Source organism: Gymnogyps californianus, chromosome 3 (genome assembly GCF_018139145.2).
Source record: "Gymnogyps californianus isolate 813 chromosome 3, ASM1813914v2, whole genome shotgun sequence".
NCBI classification, from domain to species: domain Eukaryota; kingdom Metazoa; phylum Chordata; class Aves; order Accipitriformes; family Cathartidae; genus Gymnogyps; species Gymnogyps californianus.
The window spans coordinates 42,987,993-43,013,992 of NC_059473.1; the positions used below are offsets into that span (position 1 = coordinate 42,987,993).

A 26,000-nucleotide genomic window follows, 5' to 3' on the forward strand; every position below is an offset into this window, starting at 1 on the left:
ACCCGAAACTAAAAAACAAACAAACAAACAAACAAACAAAAAAACAATCACACAAACAAACGAGAAGCAAATGCTTACACAGCAGATAAGGAGCTATCCTTCTTTGGTTTCTTCTTTTCTCGAGCATCACTAAAATCGAGAGCAGCTTTGTCCATTCCTAGTAACTCACTGATCCTGTCACGGCCATAGAACTCCCCATATTTATCCATGACCTAAAGGTAGGAGGAATATTCAAGAGAATCAGTTGGGTAGACTACCTGTTTTTTAGCCTGGTTTCTGAAGACAAGAGGCTTAACATATACAATCTTTTTCATCTGTTTGTTTCCATCTATTTATCATATCAGTCAGTAATATTTTTTTTTTCCTGCTCAATTGCAATCAATTCAATAGAGGCAAGAGGTGGGTGTCAAAGATAAGATGTTCCTACTCATTTAATGAAAACAGGAAAAGGAAAGCAACCCAGCAGGAGGAGAACAACTAAATCAATATCATCACTGACAAAAAAAAAATACACTGTCAGGTCTCACAAGACAGAGATGTTTTGAATATCCTAGCTACGTGAAAAGCTCTGATTAAAATAAGATTTCTCAAAGACAGTATTTGACCCTTACTAGTTACTCCTTTTAAGAAGAAGAAAAAAAAGATACATATTTATTCTGTTTAAAAAGGTTTTTAAATAACCTGAACGTCTTCATTGGGAATTTTGGATTTATTTTTTTTTCCTTTTAAGGGGAAGTATTTCACATTGAAATAGTTGTGAAAAATGTCCTCACTTATTAACTAGCTCCATTGCATACTTTTATGATCTTATTTTTATTAGTTAATAATGCAATGAAACTATAATACACATAAACTCTGTAGGAATCAAAAGATCTTGAACAGAGAGTTACAGCTCAATATGATTTTCAGTGAATTCAAACTATCCTCCATCTCTTTCTTACAAAATTTAACGTTTCATATGAAACTTTTCTGGAAATGAACATTTACTTGCTCTCATTCTCACTGAACACACAGCTCCTTCCTAAATATTATCTGCCTCTCTTCATTTTCAAAAGAATACCCAAAGAAATACAAAATTTTGGATAACAAGATCATAACTGAATGACTCCTGCAGGTAAGGTGGTATTTTACCAGCTTTCTAGTAAGCAATGCTTCAAATCTTTATTGATATTTTTGCAGATTTTTAGAGACAAGCCTTCTTTCTCACATGCCTGAAAACAGTACTTCATGACTGTGGATCATTCACTAGGCTGGGGATTTAAGTATATTATATATAAACATAAATACATATAAAAGAAAACATTCTTTGCCAAATACTGTATTTGAAGGCACTTAAATCTATGCAGAGCCGTTCCTCAGCTAAAGATCAAGTACCAAACCTTCCACACAATTTAAAACCATGCTCCTTTCCTTTTAATAGGAACCTTCCTTGACCTACTACATTGACAGAAGTGATGTAGAATTTTATTTTCTTTCTTGAGTACTCTGTGCAAGCTACTCCCTCCTCTTTGCTTAGATAGGCAGATAGAAATATGTATCTAACAACTTTAAATATGCAAAAAAATACTTTCAACAGCAAAATGAATACACAACTCAAAGCATTTTTTAGACAGGTTGACCTAAAACTGTTATGAAGCCGAAGAGCTACTAGTATTTAAAAAGACATGTTTCCAAAAGTGTGATTCAAGATTAGCATTAAACGGTGTGAAGGAGGGGTAAATCTGGTCCAACAACATAAACATCCTCTTTTTCAATTGTCACCAAATGCACTAGGAAGATTATTCTTGTTGTAAGCTATACATAATATATACATAATATACACATAACATTTATTTTCTAAGAGCAAGCTGAAAAAACATTTGACATAACGTTCATAAGAAATTAACTTCAACAGTCTCTGCTTACGGAGGACTATTTTTGAGAGAGACAGATTGTTAGGTTATGTGACAAAAGCTCATCTGCACACTCACAAGGGACCACAGAGAGACAATGGTTGGGGGAGAGTCCAAAGAATACCCTGCCCAGCTACTCCCAGGCCAATCACAGGAGCCATCAGCCCATTAAAGGCCCATCTCCTCAAGCCGAGAGGAGCACAGGGGCACAATGGCAGGCAGGAACCCAAATTACAGACTCCCAATGAATGGACACCCTGCCTGGTCCCTCCCAGGGCTGTCCCAGGAGAGCCTCAGCCCCAGTGTCCAGGTGTCCCAATCCATCAAGATGAGTCATTGGGAGTAGCTCTCCAGATCACCTTTCAGACTAAGAGGGTTACTGCCAAGGGATGTGGGATACATTATGGGATGGCGAAGGAAGAGCATTTGGGGATTGCACAGAACTTACTATTGGATGTTATAGGAAGGAAGCAAAGGTGGGAAAAGGGATGGATTTAGGCGATTTGGGGAGGAACAAGTGTGGGAACAGAGAGTGGTAAGGGACAAAAAGGGCCAGATGCATGTATATAGTTTGCTGGTCAGTACAGTTGTCTGACTATGCCCTGTGCCTAAACATCTCAGTTTGTCCTGTCTTCTTATTAAATTCCTTTCTAACCCTCTCCTGGGCGAGGGACTCTCTATTCTGTGTGCATGGAGGTGAATACATAAATACACACAGACAAAACAATTTACGTATGTTGCAATGTACATACAAGCGTACACAGAAATTCTCCACAGAATTTCATGAATGTATTTGAATTCCTGTTTTACACAACAAGCTGTATGTAGAAAAAGTCTGAAAGAATAACTATCCAATCCACACAAAAGTAGTTGTAAGCATGAGGTAAGGAATTCTGTGTATTTTAAAATGGTAAATACGGAAATCTACACAGAATCAAAGTTATATTTCAAACAAGTGTAGTCCACGTTTCTTCAAACATGAAAATAAACATGCATTAAAACTTTATTTTAACTTCATATATATTTTTAAAAATAAACCTTACCTTTCTTTTCACAAATTTGTCCCAATAGTTATTTGGAAAAGACCTGAAAAACACAGATAAACAAGATTACATTTTAGACAATCATGAGAAGATGCAGTAGTTACTAAGATATCATAAAAATTACATACTGATTTTGTTTCTAAGAGGCTCTTTGTTGTTGCTGTTGCTAGCTAGTCATTTGTGAAGTCACTGGAATGAAAGTTGCCAAATGGCATTCAGTCTACCATCTTAACGTGGCTGGGAAAGAGCGGCAGAGCTGACGCCTGCAGACAGGGTTCTAAAGCAGTTGGATCACACAGTTCCACCAGGCAGAGAGTCAGAACTTTAAATATGTTCCTAAAGGAGAGCCTTCAAGGGACACTAAAAGGATGCAAAGCACAGTACACTCTCGAACTGACAGCAATACACAATCATCACTGTGCTTGCCAAAAGAAATTCATTGCCATTTTTTTTCTTTTCTGGAACAGAAATAATTTTAAAGCAAAAACCTGGGAATGAATAAGATTAAAAAGTAATAGTAAACATTAGTATAACAGGTGCCTGAAATATTTTGTATATCCTTGCTAGAAATATACCACTCACAATTGTTTATTTCAGACAAGCTGGATAATCAACTATATAATTGTGGAGACTGAAGAACAATTCCTTGCAAAGCTATAAAGAGACAGATTAGGTAAAAACTCACTGTGTGTTGATTACAAGTCTATCCCACTGTCCCTTAATATCATCTTCTGATGGCTGTTCAGTTATATACAGCCCATCAAACTCCAATTTCCTTGCCACTTCCTTTTCTCTCTTAAAAATAACCAGTGGAACCTGCAGTTGAAAAAATACCAGGAATTATTTAAAATGCACTGAGGTGTCTGCAAATTTTTAAGAAAAGATGGTTGTTATGAAAAATTAAGTATGAAAACTGAACAAAGCAAAAATAGTATTTAAAAAAATTTAAAGACTTGACAGTTGCCCAGAACACTGCAAAGGTATAGATGCACAAGGACCAGGTCATTCAGAATCATATAACTACAGTGTACCACACAGTTGTAAAAAGACGGCCAAAAACCCCGAAAAGGGATCCTTCAAATAAAAATAGTTCTTCAGTGCTATGGAGCTATTGGAGCTAGTCAAGTGAAAGAGAGCTAAAATAAAAATAATTTTTAAATGCTTAGAAATTCTAGTTCCAAAATACTAATTTGGGATCACAGTTTTGGATTGTATTTTGATACCCAGAGGTGTTAGAGGTTGCCTTTCATTTGTTAAAGAATTCTTGAGGTTTCATAGTGGGAAGCAAAGTGGTTTCACAGCAAAGAAAGACTGGAAGCAGTAAAAAGAAAAATCCTTAAATCACATTCACATTCCATATACTTGATTTGTGCTCTGTGGTTCTTTGCCAGCAGCTGAGACACCTGAGCAGTAAGGATCAGGCTTTACCTACAACTCTTTCATCATCTGGATGACATTCAAAAGTACATTCCGAGAAGGCAGATGTAACTAGTGGTCCCAGTGGAGTGGATTTTTCTTAGAAATCTGTTACCAACAAAAAATAAACCCTAGTCTTCCCTGGAATTATTTCACAAGTCTCCAAAATTCACCCACCCTGCATTACCCACCTTGACTGTATTACTAGTCAAGACTGGACATGAGTATACTGAAATAGTAATAATAAAAAGTAGACTACTCAAGCAACATGGTGATTGCATTAGATACAATAACAATAGTCCCAATCTTATTTTCAGATAGCTATTTGAGAAAAATTTAGTGGATTTCATGCAGAGCAATCTCCAGAAGCAAAGACATCATACACAGACCTGCCGTTACGAAGATTTTTAATTTTGAAAGCAGTATATCTCCAAAGACAGAGACTGAAACCATATTTATTCTTTTCTTCAGGGTTTCAGAATTGGAAAGAAGGCAATTCATTACGGCAAATAAAAATAATAATGTCCTTCCTTTCTAGTCAAAAAAAACAATGTGGGAAAGTAGCATAAAAAGTCATAGTGGGAAAAAAAAAAGCTATGAGGTGGGAGAATAGGACATCTCAAAAGCCAGAAATCTAAGCTGTCATGCTGCATGCCAACCAGTGAAACAGGAAAATGTATTTTAGTATTTATTGACCTGCAGAGACACTTAAGGTAGAGATGAAAATCAACCACTTAATGGAGTAGTATGATGACCATTTGCCTCAACTACAAATGCAGATTGTGTCTTTTTAGCATAGAAAAAGTATTATCCATTAAAAGAGGAAAAGAAAAATATCAAGGACCACATAAAAGCTTAATAAAGAAATTATAATTGTAAGGACAAATGAGCAGCTATACTGGGTCATAGCAAAGGTTCATATAGTTTAGTACTATCTTGCACTTTGACCTATAGTTTTTGCCTCAGGAAGAGTGTAAAAACGGGGGAAGTACATCCCAGATATACTCCTCCCAGCTCCAGAGATTTATGGCATTTGGTCTTCCTAAACCAGAAGCAGCATTTTGCCAATGAAGGTGGCATCTTTATTTCTTACATCCTTAACAGAGATCTTCTGCAAGATATTCCTTTAAAAGATGCTTAAGTTCCTGCCAAAACACTACCACCAGATTGTGTATGAAAAGTAGGCATTGTCTACAGCCACAACATGCAGTAGCGGTAGTCCAAAATGCTGCATGCTTTTCAAATGACCCAGTTGACAGACTAGTAATGCAGACACTGTCATCTAGCTTCCTCTGGCCACGTGCATTCACAGCTTGTCTTTGACAGTCACAAGCAGCTTCTGATACAGGTTGCTGTAATTGTCTGGCTGACATGGTAACAGTGCAAATGCTGATCCTACAGTCCTGTGTCAGCACAGCAAATCAGGCTCTGGCCTGTAACTTCCTGAATTCACATATCACCTAACACACAATCTCTGTACAGGTTACGCTCACAGAATAGTGTTTCTTTACATGGTCCCTCAACCTGCTTAAGCAAAGTTGACTTTGTTCAATTTATACCACTCAATGGATAAAAAAGTTGGGAGCTAGAAGAAAAAACAACGTTCGGTTTTTCTTACTTTCAAACAGTAATACCCTATAATGCAGAAGAATGAGATGACTGTGTGTAGGATGGCCAAAATCCGCAGCGTGGGCTCCATGTAGCCACTGCTTTCTTCCAGGACATAATGCACTGCAATGACCCTCTGGTTGTCGCTTTCCAGGCTGTTCAACTTGGTACTTTCACCAGCAGATACCACAGGAACTTCCTTTTCTTCTGTCACAGCAGAAGTGGAGACCTGTTTAAATCACTTAATCTTAATATTGCAGCTGTATTCCTTTGACAGGAGTTTTACACTACTACAAGCTAAGTAGTATAACTGAAAACAATGATACCAAGGACAATATAATTGTGAGGAAAGCATTTTTTGCATAAAAATGTCCACAGAGAATACCGCACAGAGACTCTTTCATCTTGTTACACCGATCTGTGATAGTGTGCATTTTCTTTTTTTTTTTTTTTTCACTCTCTGTCCATGGTGGTAAATTTGGGCCATGCTGAATTTTACCACCTCAAATTCAGGAAAGGGGATAGCCCTCTCAGAAGAAACCCAGTCAACTCCTGACATTCCCACATGTAGTCTTTATTAGCAGGGCTCTGCCAGAAACTGATTCAAGTCTGAAGACTCTAGAGTTGTATTAACAATACTAAAAGTCTTGACAAAGAAGATCAGTGATATTCTAGGCAGCTTAAGACGATGTGACTTCTTCTTGCTGTACACACCCTCTCAGGGGAGCATAATGGCACAAGAAAACATCTCAGCTGACGTCTATTAGTTTATGTTGCCAGTGAAGGCTGGGCTGGGCTGAGTCACTGTACTGTGAAATGGAGCATCTGAGGCATGGGTACGCCTTTCGGTCTGCTGCTTCTGTCGCAGCACACAACTTCGCCAATAGCTATTTGTGTACTGGAAGTCTACTATTACTTCACACAAACGCTTTAACTCTCACCATGTTAGATTTCTGAAGTGGCAGTATGAAGCAGGTATTTAATCTGTTAGGCTAGGCACTTTTACCGTAGTATATTGTCTACAAAACCTGAATGTTTTTCAGTATAAAACTTGAAAAGTAATATCTTGACAAGTTTACCTTATAGAAAAGCAGAATGAAGTTGATGGCAAAAGCAACAAACAATGCCAACATCCTCATGTTGTAAAAGTTTCGCGCAAAATAATTCTGAAAATAGAAACAGAACATAAATACACTTTGCCTAATAATGATACCATAATCATTATTAGGTTGTTGCATGGAGGGTTTTTGTTTGTTTCCCCTATGGAGGTTTTTAACAGAATTATAAATAGAGGGGGGGGGGGGGGGGGAAGAAAAAAACAAACATTTTGAGTGATGTATTGTACAAATTCTCTCCTACTCCATATGTGCAATAATGGATAAAGGACCTTTTGTTTCACTCAATGCAGAAAGGGATGAAGGATTCCTAACTGCCTTTTACATCTTTTTCATTATCCTCTCAATACACTTAGAGACAACACAGAGACATCACAATGTAATAGTAATGTAATAGTAATACAGAAATCTCTGTCTTCCCTGTACTTCAATATTCTTGCATATGGCAAATTGTTACTTTTACCAAGAAACAAAAATGTCTGCATATAAGTTTATTTTAAATCTTTTTCTATTCCAAATTCAATTGCGTTTTTACCAGATCAGCAAAAAGTTCATCTGTGACCTAAGTACCATGAGTAGAAAGCTTATCTCACATTATGATGCTATCAAAAGGATTGCAGAAATGTACCTTTTCCCTTCCTGACAATTCAAAAATCTTTCTAGCACACATTTTGAATGTTTTAACTCTCACATGGGAATTCCTCCATTTTTCAGCCCTAACCATAGATGACTATTAGTGAATTATTAAATGAGATTATTAGAAGAAAAATTAAATGAAATTCATGACTGCTACATGATTAGCCTAAAAAATAAATCTGAGTTCAAAAGCAAAACTTAAACACCTAATTCCTTATTAAGATTGTGACTGCAGTTTTGTAGTTTTGCTATGTTACTCATGTTAGAAGTAGGCTGTGCCTACATAATTGTATCTACTAGATATATAGCAAAAGTATATTTCTTTTTGCTTTGCATTTCACACTAGCCTCACAGAATATATGTGGAATCTCCCAGATAATAAAAGCATGGATTTTAAATAGTTCTACAGCAAACTCAGGGATATCATATTTTACTGAGACACTCTCAGATACAGTTATACTATTTTAATTAGTCTTATTTTCCACAGGTTTTGAGAAGTTTCTCCGATAATAATTTGTTATTTCACAAAAAAATCTGTAACACCTTTTCATATGAATTTTAGGCTAAGCATTATATTTTAATAAATTCTTTTTATAGGAGAGCTTGTCATTTCCCAAAGTTGTGTCTCAGGGAAAGACAAATCCTACAGGCTCACATGCTGCTGTGAAAATTCGGGACATTTTATTCATATAAAAATGCATGGCTGTTTTCCAGTGATGGGCAGGCATCTCTGAAGGTCTGGGTTTTGGACAATAATTGTCTTCCTAAGAATGAATATCTTGTCTACTAAGCTATTTGTGTGTTTCTTTTCTCTAACATTCCAGTTAAAACTTTGCCTTTATGTCCTTTTTATGGATGATGGTGGATAGAAAAATGAGGTTCATCAGATGCAAATTTGTCTTTACATTGGTAGAATAACATGGTAGTACACATCCCTGCCAACAGCTAAACACATAGGCTAGAGAACAGCTTACAAGAAGCTTCTGTTGGTATGCAATGATTTTCTTCCAGAAAGCTGATTCCTGAACTTCTGGTTCTCCGTATCTGTGAGTATGAAGTTGTCTTAATTTCTGTTTCCCTTTGTCTTCCTTGGCTTTCTCTTCTTTCTCTCCATCTTCTCCTCTTAGGACACAAATGAAGCCAAAATATTATGTCAAGTTAATAAAACTGCTAAACAAAAAATTAAAACCACACCCTGAAAGAGGCCACTGCATCTTTTCATGAGGCTCAAGTAGTCATGACTCATGCAGTTCACACACACGAATAACAAGGAGACATGTCCCTCTTCAGCCCAAAGCGCTGGCAAGGGTGACAGTCTGGTTAAGTCTAGAGATAACTAAACTTACTGGTTTGGCACCCTGAAGTGAGGATGCTAACTGGTAGAGGCAGGTAATCAAGAATCTGTCAACCTTATTACCTGAGGGTCTGCTTCATAATGGTGCAGCTAATACTTGCGCTGACAAATGTTTGTAAGCTGACAGCTGTATGTCTGTATGAGTGTCTATATGTCTAAGTGCTTCCCTCCAACCTCATGCACTTGAACTATCTGGTTCCCACAAAGGTTGCAGAAAACTTTGTTTCTTCTTGCATTTACAAGCCAAACCTCAAGTTTTAAATTCTGCATTTCTGCCCACCTGAGGAATTCATAAGTACTCACTCCAGGAGGAGACAGGAATAAGAAAGCTTGACAGCATTCGATGTGTGATTATCACCATGCTGCCCGATTACAGAAAGTCATAGTTAGTGAGCTGCCTTCTCCAAACACATGATCTAAGGAACTGTGAATTATCTTAGAAGTTAATTTGACCTGACAGCATGATAGATGAAAGGATCACAGAAGTCCATTTGAAGCCAAACCAGAGTGATAGGCAACTTACAAGTTACATTATTAATTTCTCTGTATCTATCTACAAACAGAGTAACTGATGTCCTAAGCTGCTTCTCTTACTAAAATAGACTCAACAAACTTTCACTTGAAAGTTCACCTGAAAGTTTGTCTTATGTCAGGAGTGGCTTCAGGGCAGCTAATAGGGCCAGGCACTGCACTCCTCACAGAGAATACAGGTATCGCTACAACTCACACAGTCAAGCACAGCAATCAACAGTGAAGCTATCTTCAAAAGTCAGCAAGACTCTCCTTCACAAAGTTACACTGGCTGAGTTAGTTAGAAATTTGCTGTACTGATTAGGAAGAAGAGTTTTTGTTACTGGCAAGTGTTTGTCATCCCAGGAGAGCAATAAGGATAGAGCTTGAGACTAAGGGACCCACTTAGAATTTTGACAGTCACATATCAGCTACAGGAACTGTACACTTATCAGAATTGCACATGTATCAGGAACCATAAAATACAGGGATGGAGTGCCATTCTTTTTACCAGTTAAAACCAAGCACCATGTTTTGCTTTCCACTATTTTTATTCTAAGATAATCTTATTAACATTAGATTTTAACGTATCCTAAAAAGATTAAAATGATCATTGATCAAATGCTAACACTTGTTCTTCATAAAGATGTGAGAGTACTCAGTAATTCATTAAAATTACATTGGGATATTAAGGTTTTGCAAAATCCAAATAACTCAAAACAGGTCACAGCAAATGGGAGGGCCAAAACAGATTAATTCTCTACCACTGAAGGGTAACAAGTCTCTGGAACCCAGGTGCTCTTACAATTTTTCCAAGAGATTTTCTTCTAGCTTTCAGACTTGCCAAGAAAAACTTAATCACTCAAACACATTCTAAAAGAAACTAAATCGACATTACAAAGAATGCTGCTGGAAGAGGGAAATTCATAAAATCTCTGAGTGATGCTATTTACATCGCATTTCCTTGCAAATGTGCACGGATGTGGAGGACCGTTAAAAAAATCCTAACTGTGGAACATGAATGGACACAAAATTAAAGGCAAAGAAGTAAGTACAAATCAAGCTGTTTTTTCAGTGAAACAAACCACATTTCGTAGGATCAGAGGTTAAAGTAATACATACTCTGCTTTTTCAGGTTCAGATTTTGTTTCCTCCTTCTCTTCCTTTTCATCTTCTTTCACCTGCTCCTACAGAAACATTAAAAAAGTGTCTAAACACTATTATACAGTACAGAGTTAGTTAAAAGGAAACACAGAGTGCAGAATGTTAGGCTTTTTTTAAAAAAAAAAAACAATTGAAACCCTGATAGAAGATGATCCTTCAATTTACATTAATGAAGAGACATTTTAACACTGAATTAAAAGCAAACCAAAACCCCATGTACTTAGAGAAGGCTGTGGGAATTCAAGTTTATGATGTCAGAGAGGGTAAACACCAGTAATTATACGTGATTCCTTAAAAAACATGTCACAAAACCCAGAAAAACATAGATGGAAGTTTTGTTTCAAGACTATATTTAACATATGAAAGAGAGAAACATACAGCAGAAATAAAAGATACAATTACCTGGATTTTTTCCTGCACCTCAGGCATTGGAGCTAAGGAGGGAGTGCTCAGTAAATCACTCAAACCAGCATTTGGATTGTGAGGGATCAATTTATACTGTCCACCTTCTCGTTTCAAATCCAAACCAAATATATCTGAGAGTAGATCACTCTCATCTGATAAAGTTCTCAGATCTGTCAAGTCTTCTGTAGGCAATGCAGCTTCTGTTGGCTTCCTCTCCCCCTCTTCTCCTTCCCCACGCACCTCATCCTGAGTGGGATCTGGCATGTTAGCTAATAGTTCAGCCACCTTGATTTTCTTTGCTCCTTCTACTAGGCTTCCTCCAAGCAGCAAGCTGCATATGATGCGAAAGAAGCCCCGGATGACACTACAAGCAAAATGTAGTAAGCCCATCAAAATGCTCCAATAGGAAGAAAATAGAGCCATGACCATGTCCTTCATGGTCATTTTCTTCACTTTTTTCATCTGTTTCTTGAGGCTCTTCATGCTGAGCATTTTCATAAGAGTCATTAAATTATACTTGAGAGCTACTAATGCTGACTTCATGGTCACGAGAGAGAAGAAACCCATTCTAGGATCCTGTTCCTCAGGCTTATCTTTCTCATTCTCCTCTTTATTTGCTGACCTTTCATTCAGATCTGACTCAGAGATCTGGGCAGCCAGTTGCATTTCAAAGATGGTATCCTCACAGAAATTAACAAAAAGCTCCATCTTTTCTTTCTCCCCACCTTCATTTACAACATCGAATATAAATTGTCTCTTTGACTCTTTTACCTGAGGTTTCTCCCACTGAGTCCGACTTGACTCACTTATTTCAAAATAGACTCGTTCAATGCGCTTCGCACTGCCCATGATTTCTATGCGTCCAAGGAAAGGCTGAAAGTAATTCAGCACACTCTCTGACAGTTCAAGAAAAGTTTGCAAGCGGGTATCATGGGGCATGTGTTCTGACAGGTTGGTCAGGAGAACAGCGACATTGAAGCCAATGTCTTTGGCAGGTTCATGGAATCGTTTCACAAACTCCTCATAGTCCAGAGTCTCATTCTCATCTGTTTCAGCACATGATAGCAGAAACTCAGTTTCAGACTGGGTGTAATGCTTATGGCTTTCCATTGCCTTGTGAAAATCCCTCTTTGAAATTATCCCTTTACCATCAGGGTCATATTCTTTGAATGCATCAGAGGAAGTCAAATCCTTCAATTTTAAGAACATATCAAAAAACTTCAGAATCATCTCCACATTGTTGGACGATTCCACAAGCATATCGACCATCTGCTTGCCAATAGTTCCATTCACAACATTACCTAGATGTGATGACATGAAGTTAGAGATACTGATGGCAGCAAATGTTTTGACAAAGAGAAGTGTATAATAATGACTAGTGAAATAATCAAACAGTAAGAATGATAAACTATTGGCTAACACACTCACATGAGAAAGCTAGCTGAAAAGTGAGAAATCTTTTACTAATAACACTACCCCAAGACTTGGAAAAAACATAAGTGACCAAGTATTTGCCGTTAAAGAAAGGAAGAACTAACAAGCCCTACAGAGACACATCTGTTACATTTAATACAGTACTAAACATGAGGCAGCATACTATGAATTTTACTATAGTGCAACATAGACAGAACTAGTGTCACGTTAGTTAGGATGAGCAGCTCAGTAGGTTACTCATGAAGCACAGCCTACAACACTAAGAATTTATTTTGCCTCTCAATGACCTTCTATAAGCAAAGCAGTAGCAGTAGCAATGCATGCTACACTGCAATCTATGCTGCATTTAGTGCCCTCCCAGTTCTCTCAAGAAAATAAATGTGATAGCATGTAAGAAGCAAAAAGGAAAAACAGATCTTTGGATCATCTGTGTGTATGTCTGGTTAGTCCAGTATTGGAAGCACTAATACAATATCATGAAGGAGCTAAAGAAATAGTAGTATTTCTTGACGATGATCACATTCTCTGAGGAATCATAATTTCAGGTACTAGCTATAAAGGACCTTGAATCTAGTCACTAGATGAATCAAAGCCTGTTCTTTATGGTTAAGATCACTACCAAAATGCATGCAATATAGTAAAGGTGTTAATAAAATGACTGATAAATGGTTCAGTTCCTAGAACTCAGGATTCCAACTTCAATAGTAAAAAAACTTTTCACCTAAGCCAAAAGAGAAGCCAAGTTCATGGAAACAAAGTAAAACTCATGCCAGAGTTGGATTTTATACAATTCTGACATTCAGAATTAATATAAACTATACCAACTACAGTATATAAATCTCCCATTCACTTTAAGACCTAACAACTCTTCTCACAATTGAGACATGAAAATTAAAAACTCAAAGGAAAATGGAGCATTATTTCTCACATGAAGAAAAACACAAAGGTAAAAACTTTGCTAGAACAACTGTGAAAGAGGATTTCAAATTAAATTTTTACTACCTTCCAGCATAGACAGCAACATGACAACCATATCCTTCTGAAGATCCATTAATTCCTTCAGTAATTCAATTTGACTGGAATCCTAAATAATGAACACAATATATATAATATCTATTGACTTCTTTGACATTTATATATGTGCATGCATATTTCACCCTGTAAAAATGAGACTCAGAAATTAAGAAGCTAGTAGTGTTAAAGCTGGTAATACAGTGAAAATATATTTGATTCCTTACAGTACATTTACAGCATCATTTACACAATCATCTGTTTAGAAGACAGTAATTTAATAAAGATAAAGTGAAAACTGAAGGTGATGAAAAAATTTAAAGCAATAACTGGGTATGTCAAGCTCACAGATTATGCCTCTTTAACGTTTCATGTCAGCTAAAATATTGTCGCTGTTGGTGTAATCAAGTTACAGCTATGAAGACTTGTAAAAACAATAATGGCAGCAGCACACAGACCTCAAAGTGTAACATGATTCAAAGTGAGTGATTCTATTATTGGCCACTGAACTTATTTTGGGAGAAAGAAAAGTTGAAATAAAATTTCAAAATATTTATTAATAAAGTTCCATTAGTATATCCTTAAATAGACATGATATTGATTCTTTTAGCCATCTTTTATCTTATTCGGCTTATCAAGTTTACTATTTCACTTGCCAATGATTTCAACCTGGAGTCTATCTGGATAGATTTATTCAACTACTTAATTTCTTCCTCAGTGATACATTGCTGCATCACGCCATTGATAAAGCATACTTGAGCATTGCTGGACTTCAGTGATTAGTACAACAAACTCAAGGTACTTCATGGCAATTTGGATCTTGGATTGAAAACAGCACAATTTGGAAACAATGAAGATTTCTAATTGATTTGCCTTGTACATTTTCATTATAAATCTTCTTATTTCAAAAGTTGCTTACAACCTGGATGATCTTTGTTCATTTACATTGAAAATTTTACTTTCATTTTCTGCCTTACAGAGATTTCTTAAGAAGTATTACCAATATCACCTTGTTGCTTCCTAGTACAAGACTAGAGAAGGAAAATGCAAAAAAAAAAAAAAAAACCGCACCAAATAAAACAGTGATTTAGTTTTGTTCCTATTTAAATCTTGTTTCAAATATTCTCCAAAAGTGCTCTGGAAACTCCCGATTTAAAACAAAGAACAAATACTTAGCCTAGGCAGGCCCCTCTTACAGACAAAGCCATATGGCAACTCCTTATAAATCCATTTAGCCACAATCTACACCCTTGAAAACTGGTATTTCATAGAATCTGAAAAGCTTATTAATATATTCTTGCTATAAATATAAATGAACAAAAGAGCCCATATCTATTCTGGTCTTTCCCAAGGCTCTGCTGGCCCCCTAAAGGAGCTCCCAAAAGCTTGAGCTCCACACAAGAGAAAGACACCATCACTATTTATCATACATTTGGAGTAGACTGTGTTTCTGTCATCCCACAGAACAGCATGAGTAACTCCACACACTACAATGGATCTCATTGTGCAAAGCTTCTTGGCTTTCTCCGAAGTGGCAGGATGAGTATCATTATTTTCTAGATGCAGTAATTAAAAGATGCTCTGAAGCCACTCCGGGCACAGCAGAGACTATAAACTTGTCATTACTGTAAAAACAAATCTTGCCAATAGCCACATCATATTTCTTAATCAACACATAGCTACCATGTGTTTGACTTGCTGTCAGTAACTACTTAGATACTGCTTTCCATATTGCTGTAGTGGTACAGGAAGAAAGGACAATAGCCACCACCGTGGCCTACCCAAACATTGACTATTTTTTCAATTCTTAAAATAATAAAGGTGTTCCAAAACCAGGACAGTATCTACAGGCACTTATAAATACACTTCAGTAGAAATTCAATGCATCACTTGAAAAACAGGTTTCACTGTGATGCCATTTGCTGGAAGAAGACCTCTATTTAGCCATAAGGAATGAGAAGCATACCTGTAGCACAAAGTCTACAAATCTAAGCAATCAGCCTACTTTCAGCCATAAAGTCCCAAGGGCAGGGAGGAAAATCATTTGAGCAAGACCACTTTAATTTATGCAAAGAATACTTACATGGATACTTTTGGAGCCAAATAATGAAATCTAAAAACCTCAGAGCCTTCATAGCTGTATTCCTTAACAACAACTAAAACCTTTACAAGCTTGTGACACTTTTCTCTGAGAATGTCCATTTAAGTAAAAAATTTAGAATCACTACATTCAATTAAAATGTGTAACTCTTTTAAAAAGGTAAGAAGTTGAAAAATGCCCTGTTTAAGGATAGGATTCTTTTCACCTAATTTTACCCCCCTAAAGAGCTGTCTATGCCAGTCCCCTACACTATTTCTATAGTTTAGGAAATGAGTACTCACATCCAAAAGCAATTCAGCCATTCTAAGGTCTGATTACTCTCTTTCTCTACTAAGAGTAGAAAAGCCTTAGATGCAGACGTGTTGAACTAGGGTTCAATAATGATGAACTAGGGTTCAATGCAGGACACATCAATGAAGATGGGTCCTGCATAAAAGGCTCGTGCAAAATTGCAGAAAACACTGTGACAGAACTTTGGTATGAAAGACAAGAACTGGCTAGTTCTTTCTGAACTTCGGTGGTATGCTTCATTTGCAGCTTGATCTAATCGGCTTTGTGCCTGTGGCCAGTAATCCAATTACAGGTCTGCTATTCACACCCACTACAATTTTGTAATTTACTCCCTCAACTCTATTGTATTGTATCACCTCTGTCTCTTATTTTTCCTCATATTTCCCCTATTAACTGTTGTTATTAATGACTCAAAGACATTAACAATCTGTTTATCTTTTACAAAAAAGTTAATAACTTAAAAAGGAAAAAGTAAAACAAAAAGATACCTGAGACAGCTTCATCTGCATGTGGGCAAACACATGAAGAAAACCAACTACAGCATCCCATAGCCTGCTGTGTGCCAGACTTTGCTGATTCCCAGTACATGGACCCTATTGTTCAGGGAAAAAAAAAAAAAAAAAAAAAAAAGCAGAGTTTATTTGCAAGAAACTCAACAAAAACAGGAAGAAAGATATACAGGCAGTGCATAGCTCAGGGCTGTCCTTTAGTAACTGCTATGAAAAATTAAACATATATAGAATCATCTACTTAATAACACTGACTGTAAGCAATGCCTATTCCTAATAACCATTCTGCCTCTGTTTTAGCAAGTCCTAATTTACTAATTCAGAACCACAAAAAGTATATCCGCTTGCAACTTCAAACTGCAAATGCTAAAGGGGTACAAATCTTCAAGCTGATTCTTCTCTATGTAGTTCTGTAAATCAGGAATAACTTTATAGAAGGTTAATGCAAAATTGGCCTAAGGGATTAGAGAATCAGACTCCTGATTTTTTTTTCCCCAGCATATTCTAGCTGTTGTAGAACACAGTGCTAAAGAATATTCTTCCAAAAATTCCAACTTCTGAAAAGCAGGAATACAAAATCCAATGAATAACAAATAAAATCTTTACCAGCCAACAATGCTACTTGTGATTTGCCAAATATGTATACATTAAATACATGTACACACATGTATATAAGCTGCCTTTACGCATATTTATTCAGTCCTATTCTATCACATTTCATCCTCATGAATTATAAAATACTATCTTCCTAATAACGATTTTCATTTGAATGAAAACAATATAATAGACACCTAATAGTCTAATGAGATTCTCTCTAACCTGCTTATTATATGCAGAAACAAACTGTAATATTGTTGACTGATTTACATGAGGAATTAATTAAGAACTAAATTACATTGAATTCCTAACATATCATGGAATAACTGCTATATTGTTATTTTGACAGAATTGATCCCAATCTCATTTATTGCAGAGTCCACCTCAAGTACATCTCTACAATTCTCAAATGTAATGTGTGACTTCAGTATTTCAAACACAGCATTGATGCCTTAAAACAGACTTATTCCTGACAGAAAATACAATCTAATGTTCTGTTGACTAAACAGCAACTATGTTTTACACTGACCGTAGTTTCTCAATGAATTAAAAGTGAAGACTTTAAAGTGGATAACACTGCTGCAGTCTAGGCCAAATTAAACAAAACAAAACAAAATAAAAAAACTCTACTATGTTGCATACAACCTGTATTGGGTTTGCGTGGCAAGGTTTTGGTAGCAGGGGGGGCTACAGGGGTGGCTTCTGTGAGAAGCTGCTAGAAGCTTCCCCTATGTCCAATAAAGTTAATGCCAGCAGGTTCCAGGATGGACCTGCTGCTGGCCAAGGCCGAGCCCATCAGCCACAGTGGTAGCACCTCTGTGGTAACATGTTTAAGAAAGGGAAAAGAAGTTACAGGGGAGTAGTAGCAGTTGCAGAGAGAGAGAGAGGAGTGAGATGATGTGAGAGAAACAACGCCACAGACACCAGGGTCAGTGAAGGAGGAGGGGGAGGAGGTGCTCCAGGCACCGGAACAGAGAGAGATTCCCCTGCAGCCCATGGTGAAGACCATGGTGAGGCAGGCTGTCCCCCTGCAGCCCATGGAGGTCCACGGTGGAGCAGATATCCACCTGCAGCCTGTGAAGGACCCCGCGCCGGAGCAGGCGGATGCCCAAAGGAGGCTGCGACCCCGTGGGAAGCCCACACTGGAGCAGCCTCCTGGCAGGACCTGTGGACCTGTAGAGAGAGGAGCCCATGCTGAAGCAGGTTTGCTGGCAGGACTTGTGACCCCGCAGAGGACCCACACTGGAGCAGTCTGTTCCTGAAGGACTGCACCCCGTGGACAGGACCCATGCTGGAGCAGTTCGTGAAGAACTGTAGCCCATGGGAAGGACTCACGTTGGAGAAGTTCGTGGAGGACTGTTTCCCGTGGAAGGGACCCCACGCTGGAGCAGGGGAAGAGTGTGAGGTGTCCTCCCTCTGAGGAGGAAGGAGCGGCAGAAACAACGTGTGATGAACTGACCCAAACCCCCATTCCCCATCCCCCTGCGCCGCTTGGGCGGGGAGGAGGTAGAGAAAATCAGGAGTAAAGTTAAGCCCGGGAAGAAGGGAGGGGTGGGGGGAAGGTGTTTTAAGATTTGGTTTTATTTCTCATTATCCTGCTCTGATTTGACTAGTAATAAATTAAATTAAATTTTCCCCAAGTCGAGTCTGTTTTGCCCGTGACGGTAATCGGTGAGTGATCTCCCTGTCCTTATCTCGACCCATGAGCCTTTCATTTTATTTTCTCTCCCCTGTCCAGTTGAGGAGGGGGAGTGATAGAGCGGCTTTGGTGGGCACCTGGCATCCAGCCAGGGTCAACCCACCACACAACCAAAGGACGATTATTTCCTAATAACTGTAAATTTGACTAAATTGCTAAGATTCCAAGAGTAGTGACAGCTATATACATATTTCAAAACTTCACTTCCTGCTTAAATAAATGCACTAAATAATGTTGAACCATAAATACATCTACATTATATTTCTATCTGTGTTATATGTAGCTACATTACATCTTCATGCCAAAAGTATGATTAATTTTCTTTCAAATCCATAAAATTCCAGTGAAACTAATTTACCTGGATATACTCTGTAAGAGTATTGAAAACTTGTTTTGCAACCTGGATGGCTTTGGAAAAATTTCGTTGTCCTTGCTCATCAATAACATCCTTCCCAGAATAATACCAATAGAAATCACTAATGGACTCCTAAAAAACAGTTGTGAGAAGCACAAAGAGATTATGTAATCAAACTGCTTCTAAGTGGTTATTCATCAAGAAAAGAAAAATAACATTGTATAGCATTCTAGTTCTGAAAAATATTTAGTTTATAAAGGTTTGAAATGACCCCACAATGATTCTCAAGTATTACTTCAAGAATTGTAGTTTCAGCTCAAGGGAATCAATAGGAAAACAAATAAACTGGAATAAATGATTAAGAAACCCCACAGCAAACCTCAAAATAAAATAAAAAAAAAATTAGATCTGTTGGTATCTGCTCTTAGAAATACAGCCACCTGCATTCTGAAAAGGAGTACTCAGTAGTACTACCACGCTGCATGCTGTTCATTAAACAATCTCTCTTTATACTGCATGCTTGAAACCTAGTCAATAGTGGGAGCAAATGTTGCTTTGTGTGCATGATTCCTCTTTCAGTCTTCCTCAAAGGTGAGCTTATTAAAGTTTCAAAAAAGTAAGCAATGGAATGAAAATCATTGTATTGTCCCTATAACTTCTACAGAATGCATAAGGAAAAAAAGCTATGTTGATAACAGCAGCAACTTAAAAACCACCAATTTTCAAAGCCTGGAATTCTCAGATCCAGTAAATAAATGGCTAAAGGGAAAACTTAACTAGATAAATTAAAAAAAACCACAACAAAATATATTATCATGCACAGTGAATTTCAGAAATATGAGAATAATAGGTAAAAATGACTAACATTTATCACAAAATATGATTTCATGTCTTTCACATGTTCCAATCTGGAAACAAATTGGATTTTTTTTCATTACTTTCTACTGGGTTGTGACAATGTAAAGTTTTCATATTTAAAGATTAGGGAGATAATTCAAATTAGAAGGTTGAAGGGTTTTTAATCTAGCCTTCTGCTTTTTGCTTTTTTTTTTCCTCCTTAGAAAATGACACGCTGTTCTTATGCTTCACTCCATGCTTCACTCCATGACTATCCATACAGCAGCCGAGTGTTCAGACTAAATCAGAACATGGATGAAAAAGCAGCTGGCTGAAGCTTAACTTGAACAATACAAAACACTTCTCAGTCACAGGGTAGTCTCAGTCAACAACTGGCTAATCGTATTCACTGATACACTGAGCATGTATCTACCTTCTGCCTGCTCTTGTTGGTTAACAGACTCCATCGCGTTCTTGCATATAATGGCTGAAATCAGCCTTTCACACTTTTGTCCCCTTTGACTCTCACAGTACAAAATAACAACTCTTAAAGGACTGTAATCAGCAGAGAATTACAGCCTTTCTCATCCACATGGGCTACAGTGACCAGAATAAATGTCATGACAAATAAATGTGCTCCTCTAATAAAACTGATAAAAAAAAATCACTGAACATTTTGTGATAAGGATGAAGTTTGATTTTGCTGTAAACAGAACTTTTGTGGCAGCAAACCATGTATTGCTGAAGGAAATTCCAGAGAAATTAAGAAATTCAGAGTCTCCACATACAAACTTCTGCCTTATGATCAAAATAAATGAGATAATTTTTTTTAAAAAAAGGTAAATATTGTATAGATGCAAGTCATTATTGTCATCTACTTAATTAGTATATAAGTTAACCTACCTGAACTCTTAATAAGTAATCCACAGTGGAAATGATAATATTAACAGTTGTGTTGTTACCAGTCTGAGTTCTCAGGTAATTCTGAAAATCTAAGAATTCAAATAAAATTTTAATTTAAATTTAAGTGTTTAAGACTTACAAAACTACTCCTGCAAATTAATTCTGATTTAACATGATCTAGGAAAGCATAGCTTAAAGGAATGGATTTTTTTTAACTCTTTTTTTTTTTTTTTTAACAACAAACCGTTTTAAGAGTTTCAGCATTTTATTGCAGAGATCACATACCAGTGAACTTCTGAAACCACAAGCTTGATTATCTGTTTCATCTGTGGAACTTTACCTTGGTCTTATTTTCGTCTCATTTGTGACTAATTTTACATCTCTAGAACTCCATCAATATCAACATAATTACACCTAGTATATATTTTGTTAAGCAAAAGCAAAATTAAATTACATAATTATACAATTTCTGACCACAAAGTCATAAATAAGTCCAATGGCTAAAAAAAATTATCTTTTTTTTTTTTTTCTTTTTCTTCTTCTTTTTCTTCCCTAATAATGACACAGAGAACTCAGGGAAATGTAGTTAATAACAAAAATGCGCTTAATATCATGTATTTGTTTAACTTGTTCTTGTATTTTTAAAATAGATGCTACTTCTTCAAGAAAAGTATTGTGTATGTTGTTGTAATTTCACATACAATTTTAACTGACATTAGTGCCAAATAACACACACCAGAAAGCATACAAATGCTAAAGAACAATAAATATACCTTCCTGTTATGTTTTTCCTCTGAATCTTCACTGTCTAGAAGTGATAAACCATGTACATTTTCCTATATAAATTTACCTTTCCTAGTAGGTCAAGATCCAAAACTCATCATTTTGGAAACCATTATCTTTTCTACAAAGTTAAAGCTGATTAAAAAAAACGGCAATTTAATTCCACATAAATATTTTCCTTTCATGTACAGTCTAGCAGCTACTCCACCTTTCATAATATTTTATGAAGGCTGCCAAACCTTCCGCAATGAAGAGCTTTTCTCTTTCGTTACCATCACCTTGGCTTAGCTGACTGGCAGCCTGCCCACAAACCTGAATTATGTCCTTCACAAAGCAATTGAAGGAAGCGGAAGAGGTCACAGGTGAACTCATCATCCTGCATCACCTTTTCTCCTGTAGAAAGGCCAGATGGAAGCAGATTATCACAGGCTGCCAAGTAACACCCCACAGCCCCTGAAGAAAATCTCCATAATTAAGTTTGAGAAAGAGAGAAAGGGAGAGAAAATTTATAACCACCAATCTATCTGAAGCACGTATGACTTGTGCTTAGCAGATAGTAATTTGGTTAAAAAAAATTAAATTATGAAACTTAACTTTTGATTTATAAATATGGCAACATGAGCTTGGCAACATTTTACAAATAATGCATGATTCACATTCTTGTTTGACTTTGCTGGGCATGAATGCTGCATTACATACAAAGGTTAGGATTGGACAAATTTGGTTCCCATTTATCACAAAACAAGGTACTTAAAAATACAGAAAGAGATTTACTCAAACAGTAATGAAAGTCATTCCTCAAATAAACTATTAGATTTTAAAATACTCTAAAATAACCCATGAAAATTACAGCTGTGTGTATTCTCAAGAATTATTTAGGCTGAAATATTTGAGGATTTAGTACCTGTCTGCTGCTGACACAAAATGGATGTTGGGCATTTGTCTCCCTTGACAAAATAAAGCAATAAACTTATGATGAACTAGAATAAATGCCAATGTGCTTTACTGAATTAGGCCCTTCAGTTCATTTTTTGGTAAATAGCTAATATATAAATGTATAAAGCTTCAAATAATTTCCTTGATTCTTCACAAAAAAAAAAAAAAGCCCTCAATTAACATACCATTATTTCAATTACATCAATACATACAGTTAACTTTGTATACCGACATGTGAAGAGCACAAAGAAGCATTCACCCAGGAAAACAATCACAACTGAGGAAAATGTAGAACAGCTAATAAAATGACACAGGAGGACAACAACATGGGTGTTCAAAACAATAAAGGCCACCTTTGAAAGTAAGGAAATTCCCATTTAGGACTTTGGAAAAGTATTTGGAATGTGTATGGCAACAAAAATGGAAGCCATAAAAACTTCCACTTTTTAAGAATATACATCATTTGAATATGTGGCCAAGTGCTATTTGTAGACAAAAGGAAAGGAGATAAAAATGTAAGCAAACTGCAAAAGAATTTGGAAGATTTTTTTTAATGGAGACATATTTTAGGCTTTTATCTGAACTCCAAAATCCCATGTCTACAAAGATAATATTTTTAGTGCATGAACAGAAGGAAACCAGAAGAGTAAATTAATTAAAATTTAAAAGGAAAAAAAAGCTTTTTTCAAAAAGGTTATAGCAAATAATAATTACATTAGCAATTACTGACATACTGTTGTATTGGTGGATAATTCTAATTATAATGTCTTATAATGTCTAATTATTATATTACTATAATTACATTATTTACAGCTGAATTCTAAACAGTATTTAGTACAATTTGGAATATATACAAACACAAACATGATCAGAAGTTTAACTTTACATAAAATCATGAATGATTACAAGTTCAAGCTAATGGACTTATTAATCCACAGCCTGTGAATTTTAAAGTGAGAAGCTTCAGTACAACGGTAGGATTAGGAAGCAAAAACATTTTGAAAACTAATATGAATATTTTAAAAGTACAGAATTTCACTCTTTCCTGTTGCCATCAAGACATAATGTTTGGTATTAAGAGCACATATCACCAAAGTATATCCCAACACATAGGGAAAGATAAAATGCTCTTCCTCCTAATTCCAGATGTGTACTTATGGCAGTGGCAAACAATATGCAATTCTTTCTCTGAGAATGAGCCAAATACTATAAATGACATTCCATGACATTTTTCTCCATCCCAGATATAAATACCAGATATATAGTTTTTCAGTCACAGAAAACTGAAAACCCTTTCAGTTAATTAAACAATGAAAAATAGATGATTGTTTCTGTCAGTGCTGATTAATGTATACATACAATATATGCCCGAGAAGGCAAGAAGGCAAAATCAAGAGATGCCTGTGCAAGATACTTTCATATGTTGCTGGCCAAACACCAGAGTATAGAATATCCCACAGGATTAGTCACTTTCTTTTTTTATTTTAACTGAACTCCTGTCACGTTTAAAGTTACACTTGGAGTCACATGCTTTGTTGATCTAGATGAATATTTATATTTTGCAAAAATAAGCATTACAGAAAGCCAAATATTTAGTGGAGCCTGTACCTTCACACATGTAATGCATGTAGCTTGACTGCTGAGACAGCAATGATTTTAAAAAATAACTCACAAGGAAAACTGGTGATGTATTATGGTTGGAAAAATCAAGCCCCTAAAGGGCCCAACCATGTATTTCTTGCATATCAAGATATCACTGAAACGAAGCCATTTGTATGAATAAGACTACAGAATAAGTTACAGTTTAATATTTTTCCACCTCTATTTTTCTTGCCTTCTTACCAAGTAAGATTTTTCAGAAGAAGTAAAACAAGTCTCAAGTTAAAATGATTATACAGATTAATTTATGAAGTCTTCTTCTGGCTTTTATTACACCCACTGCAATTTAGGAATTTTTATAAAATAAATTCCAATTTTAATATTGGAAGGGTTTGGAAGGGTCTTTTACTTAGCTCCACTGTAAAGAAATCACAAAATGAATACAAGTTATTACAAAATTCTGCAAAATCAGAAGGTGTTTAGGTACATCATATCACATAAGCTGAAAGGTCCATTCCTTTTGGAAATACTTTTACATATTTCAAAATGAAGCAAAAAAACCCTGTTTCAAACAGCTTGGCCACACTAAGATTTAAAATAATCCTGGTTTTCAATTTCTACAGCTGATCAAAATCTGACTGAAACCAATGTTGGTATTGACAGGAATTTTCATTTTCAGATGTTACTTACTGACTGCAAGAGGTCTCTCACCGGCAACTACAGAACTGAAGTGCAGATCCATTTTTTTCTATAAAATCTAAGAGAACAACCTTTGCTGCTGTGCACACAAATTCATGCCAGTACACACAAAGATTTGCATAGAAAATGTACTTACAAACATACACACTGCATATAGTATGACTTAGGTTGTCACGAAACCATGTTCTTTAATTTCTGTTGATATGACGTATATTCTAGCATATATTTGCTTAGATGTTAAAATGCTGCCATTGCTCATGCTGTATGTAAATGATATGGCTACACACATGAAGGCTTTAAGCCTGTCGTTTTTACAAAACTGGTAGCTTGTGTTTTTGATATATAGGAACAGAGGTATCATGTGTAGGAAATCAAAATAAGATTTCATTGAAAAATGAAATACATGTTTTTCTTCCTTGAAAGTGCATGTGTCCAAGTTTAATAATTCTCTCTCTCTTTTTTTTTTTTTAAATCCTCAATGGAAAAGATCTGACTTCTATTACTACTCAGAAACATTGGTCTGATGCTACTTATTACAGAAATAAACAAATATTTTCAGCTTTCAAAAAGGAACAGGGTTCTTTTTTGATGGCTGTTAAGCAAGAGCAAAGCTCCCTCATGATAAACCAAGTTTAGATAAGATTTTATTCTTATCACAAGACTGGGGCAATATTGGGTTGGATTGTGAGTGCTGCATGCCTTTGACTTCTCAATAATCTGATTCAAATAAGAAAAGCACTTGTTTTCTCACTGAGTGATGCATAACAATTTCTCTGAACTGAAGCTACTTAAGTTCCCTTTTAAATGCAAACACTGATTCAAATACAGTGATATAAAGGTGGAAAACACACCTCCAATGTAGGCTACAGTGGATCACGCAGAATTTAAACATTCACTTTAAGTGTGACTAGGTTAGTGAAGGACAAAAGCATATTTATTGATTTCACATTATTAATGGCTGAAAATAGCCCTGATGTGTACCCTTATTATAGCTATTTATTGTATGGCATGTGTACCGCTCTCAGTCAGTTTAATAGAAAGTCCTTTAAGACCTACTATCATCAGATTAAATGTCATTCTAAAAGTTTATTAAAATAAGCCTT

At 36.2% G+C, this 26,000-nt stretch overlaps 1 protein-coding gene across 1 annotated transcript in view; it reads right to left on the reverse strand.

The window, feature by feature from the left end:
• The window catches only part of RYR2 (ryanodine receptor 2), a 341,359-nt gene that overhangs the window by 20,723 nt on the left and 294,636 nt on the right, over positions 1 to 26,000 (reverse strand). The window contains exons 87-99 of the mRNA XM_050893208.1: positions 21,976 to 22,056; positions 20,881 to 20,969; positions 19,144 to 19,272; positions 16,469 to 16,573; positions 13,580 to 13,661; positions 11,141 to 12,444; positions 10,697 to 10,761; positions 8,685 to 8,832; positions 7,039 to 7,125; positions 5,970 to 6,188; positions 3,621 to 3,751; positions 2,936 to 2,978; positions 79 to 212 (exon numbers count right to left, since the gene is read on the reverse strand). Of these exons, the coding sequence (XP_050749165.1) occupies positions 79 to 212; positions 2,936 to 2,978; positions 3,621 to 3,751; positions 5,970 to 6,188; positions 7,039 to 7,125; positions 8,685 to 8,832; positions 10,697 to 10,761; positions 11,141 to 12,444; positions 13,580 to 13,661; positions 16,469 to 16,573; positions 19,144 to 19,272; positions 20,881 to 20,969; positions 21,976 to 22,056 (2,617 nt within the window). The remainder of the gene's footprint in view (positions 1 to 78; positions 213 to 2,935; positions 2,979 to 3,620; positions 3,752 to 5,969; positions 6,189 to 7,038; positions 7,126 to 8,684; positions 8,833 to 10,696; positions 10,762 to 11,140; positions 12,445 to 13,579; positions 13,662 to 16,468; positions 16,574 to 19,143; positions 19,273 to 20,880; positions 20,970 to 21,975; positions 22,057 to 26,000) is intronic.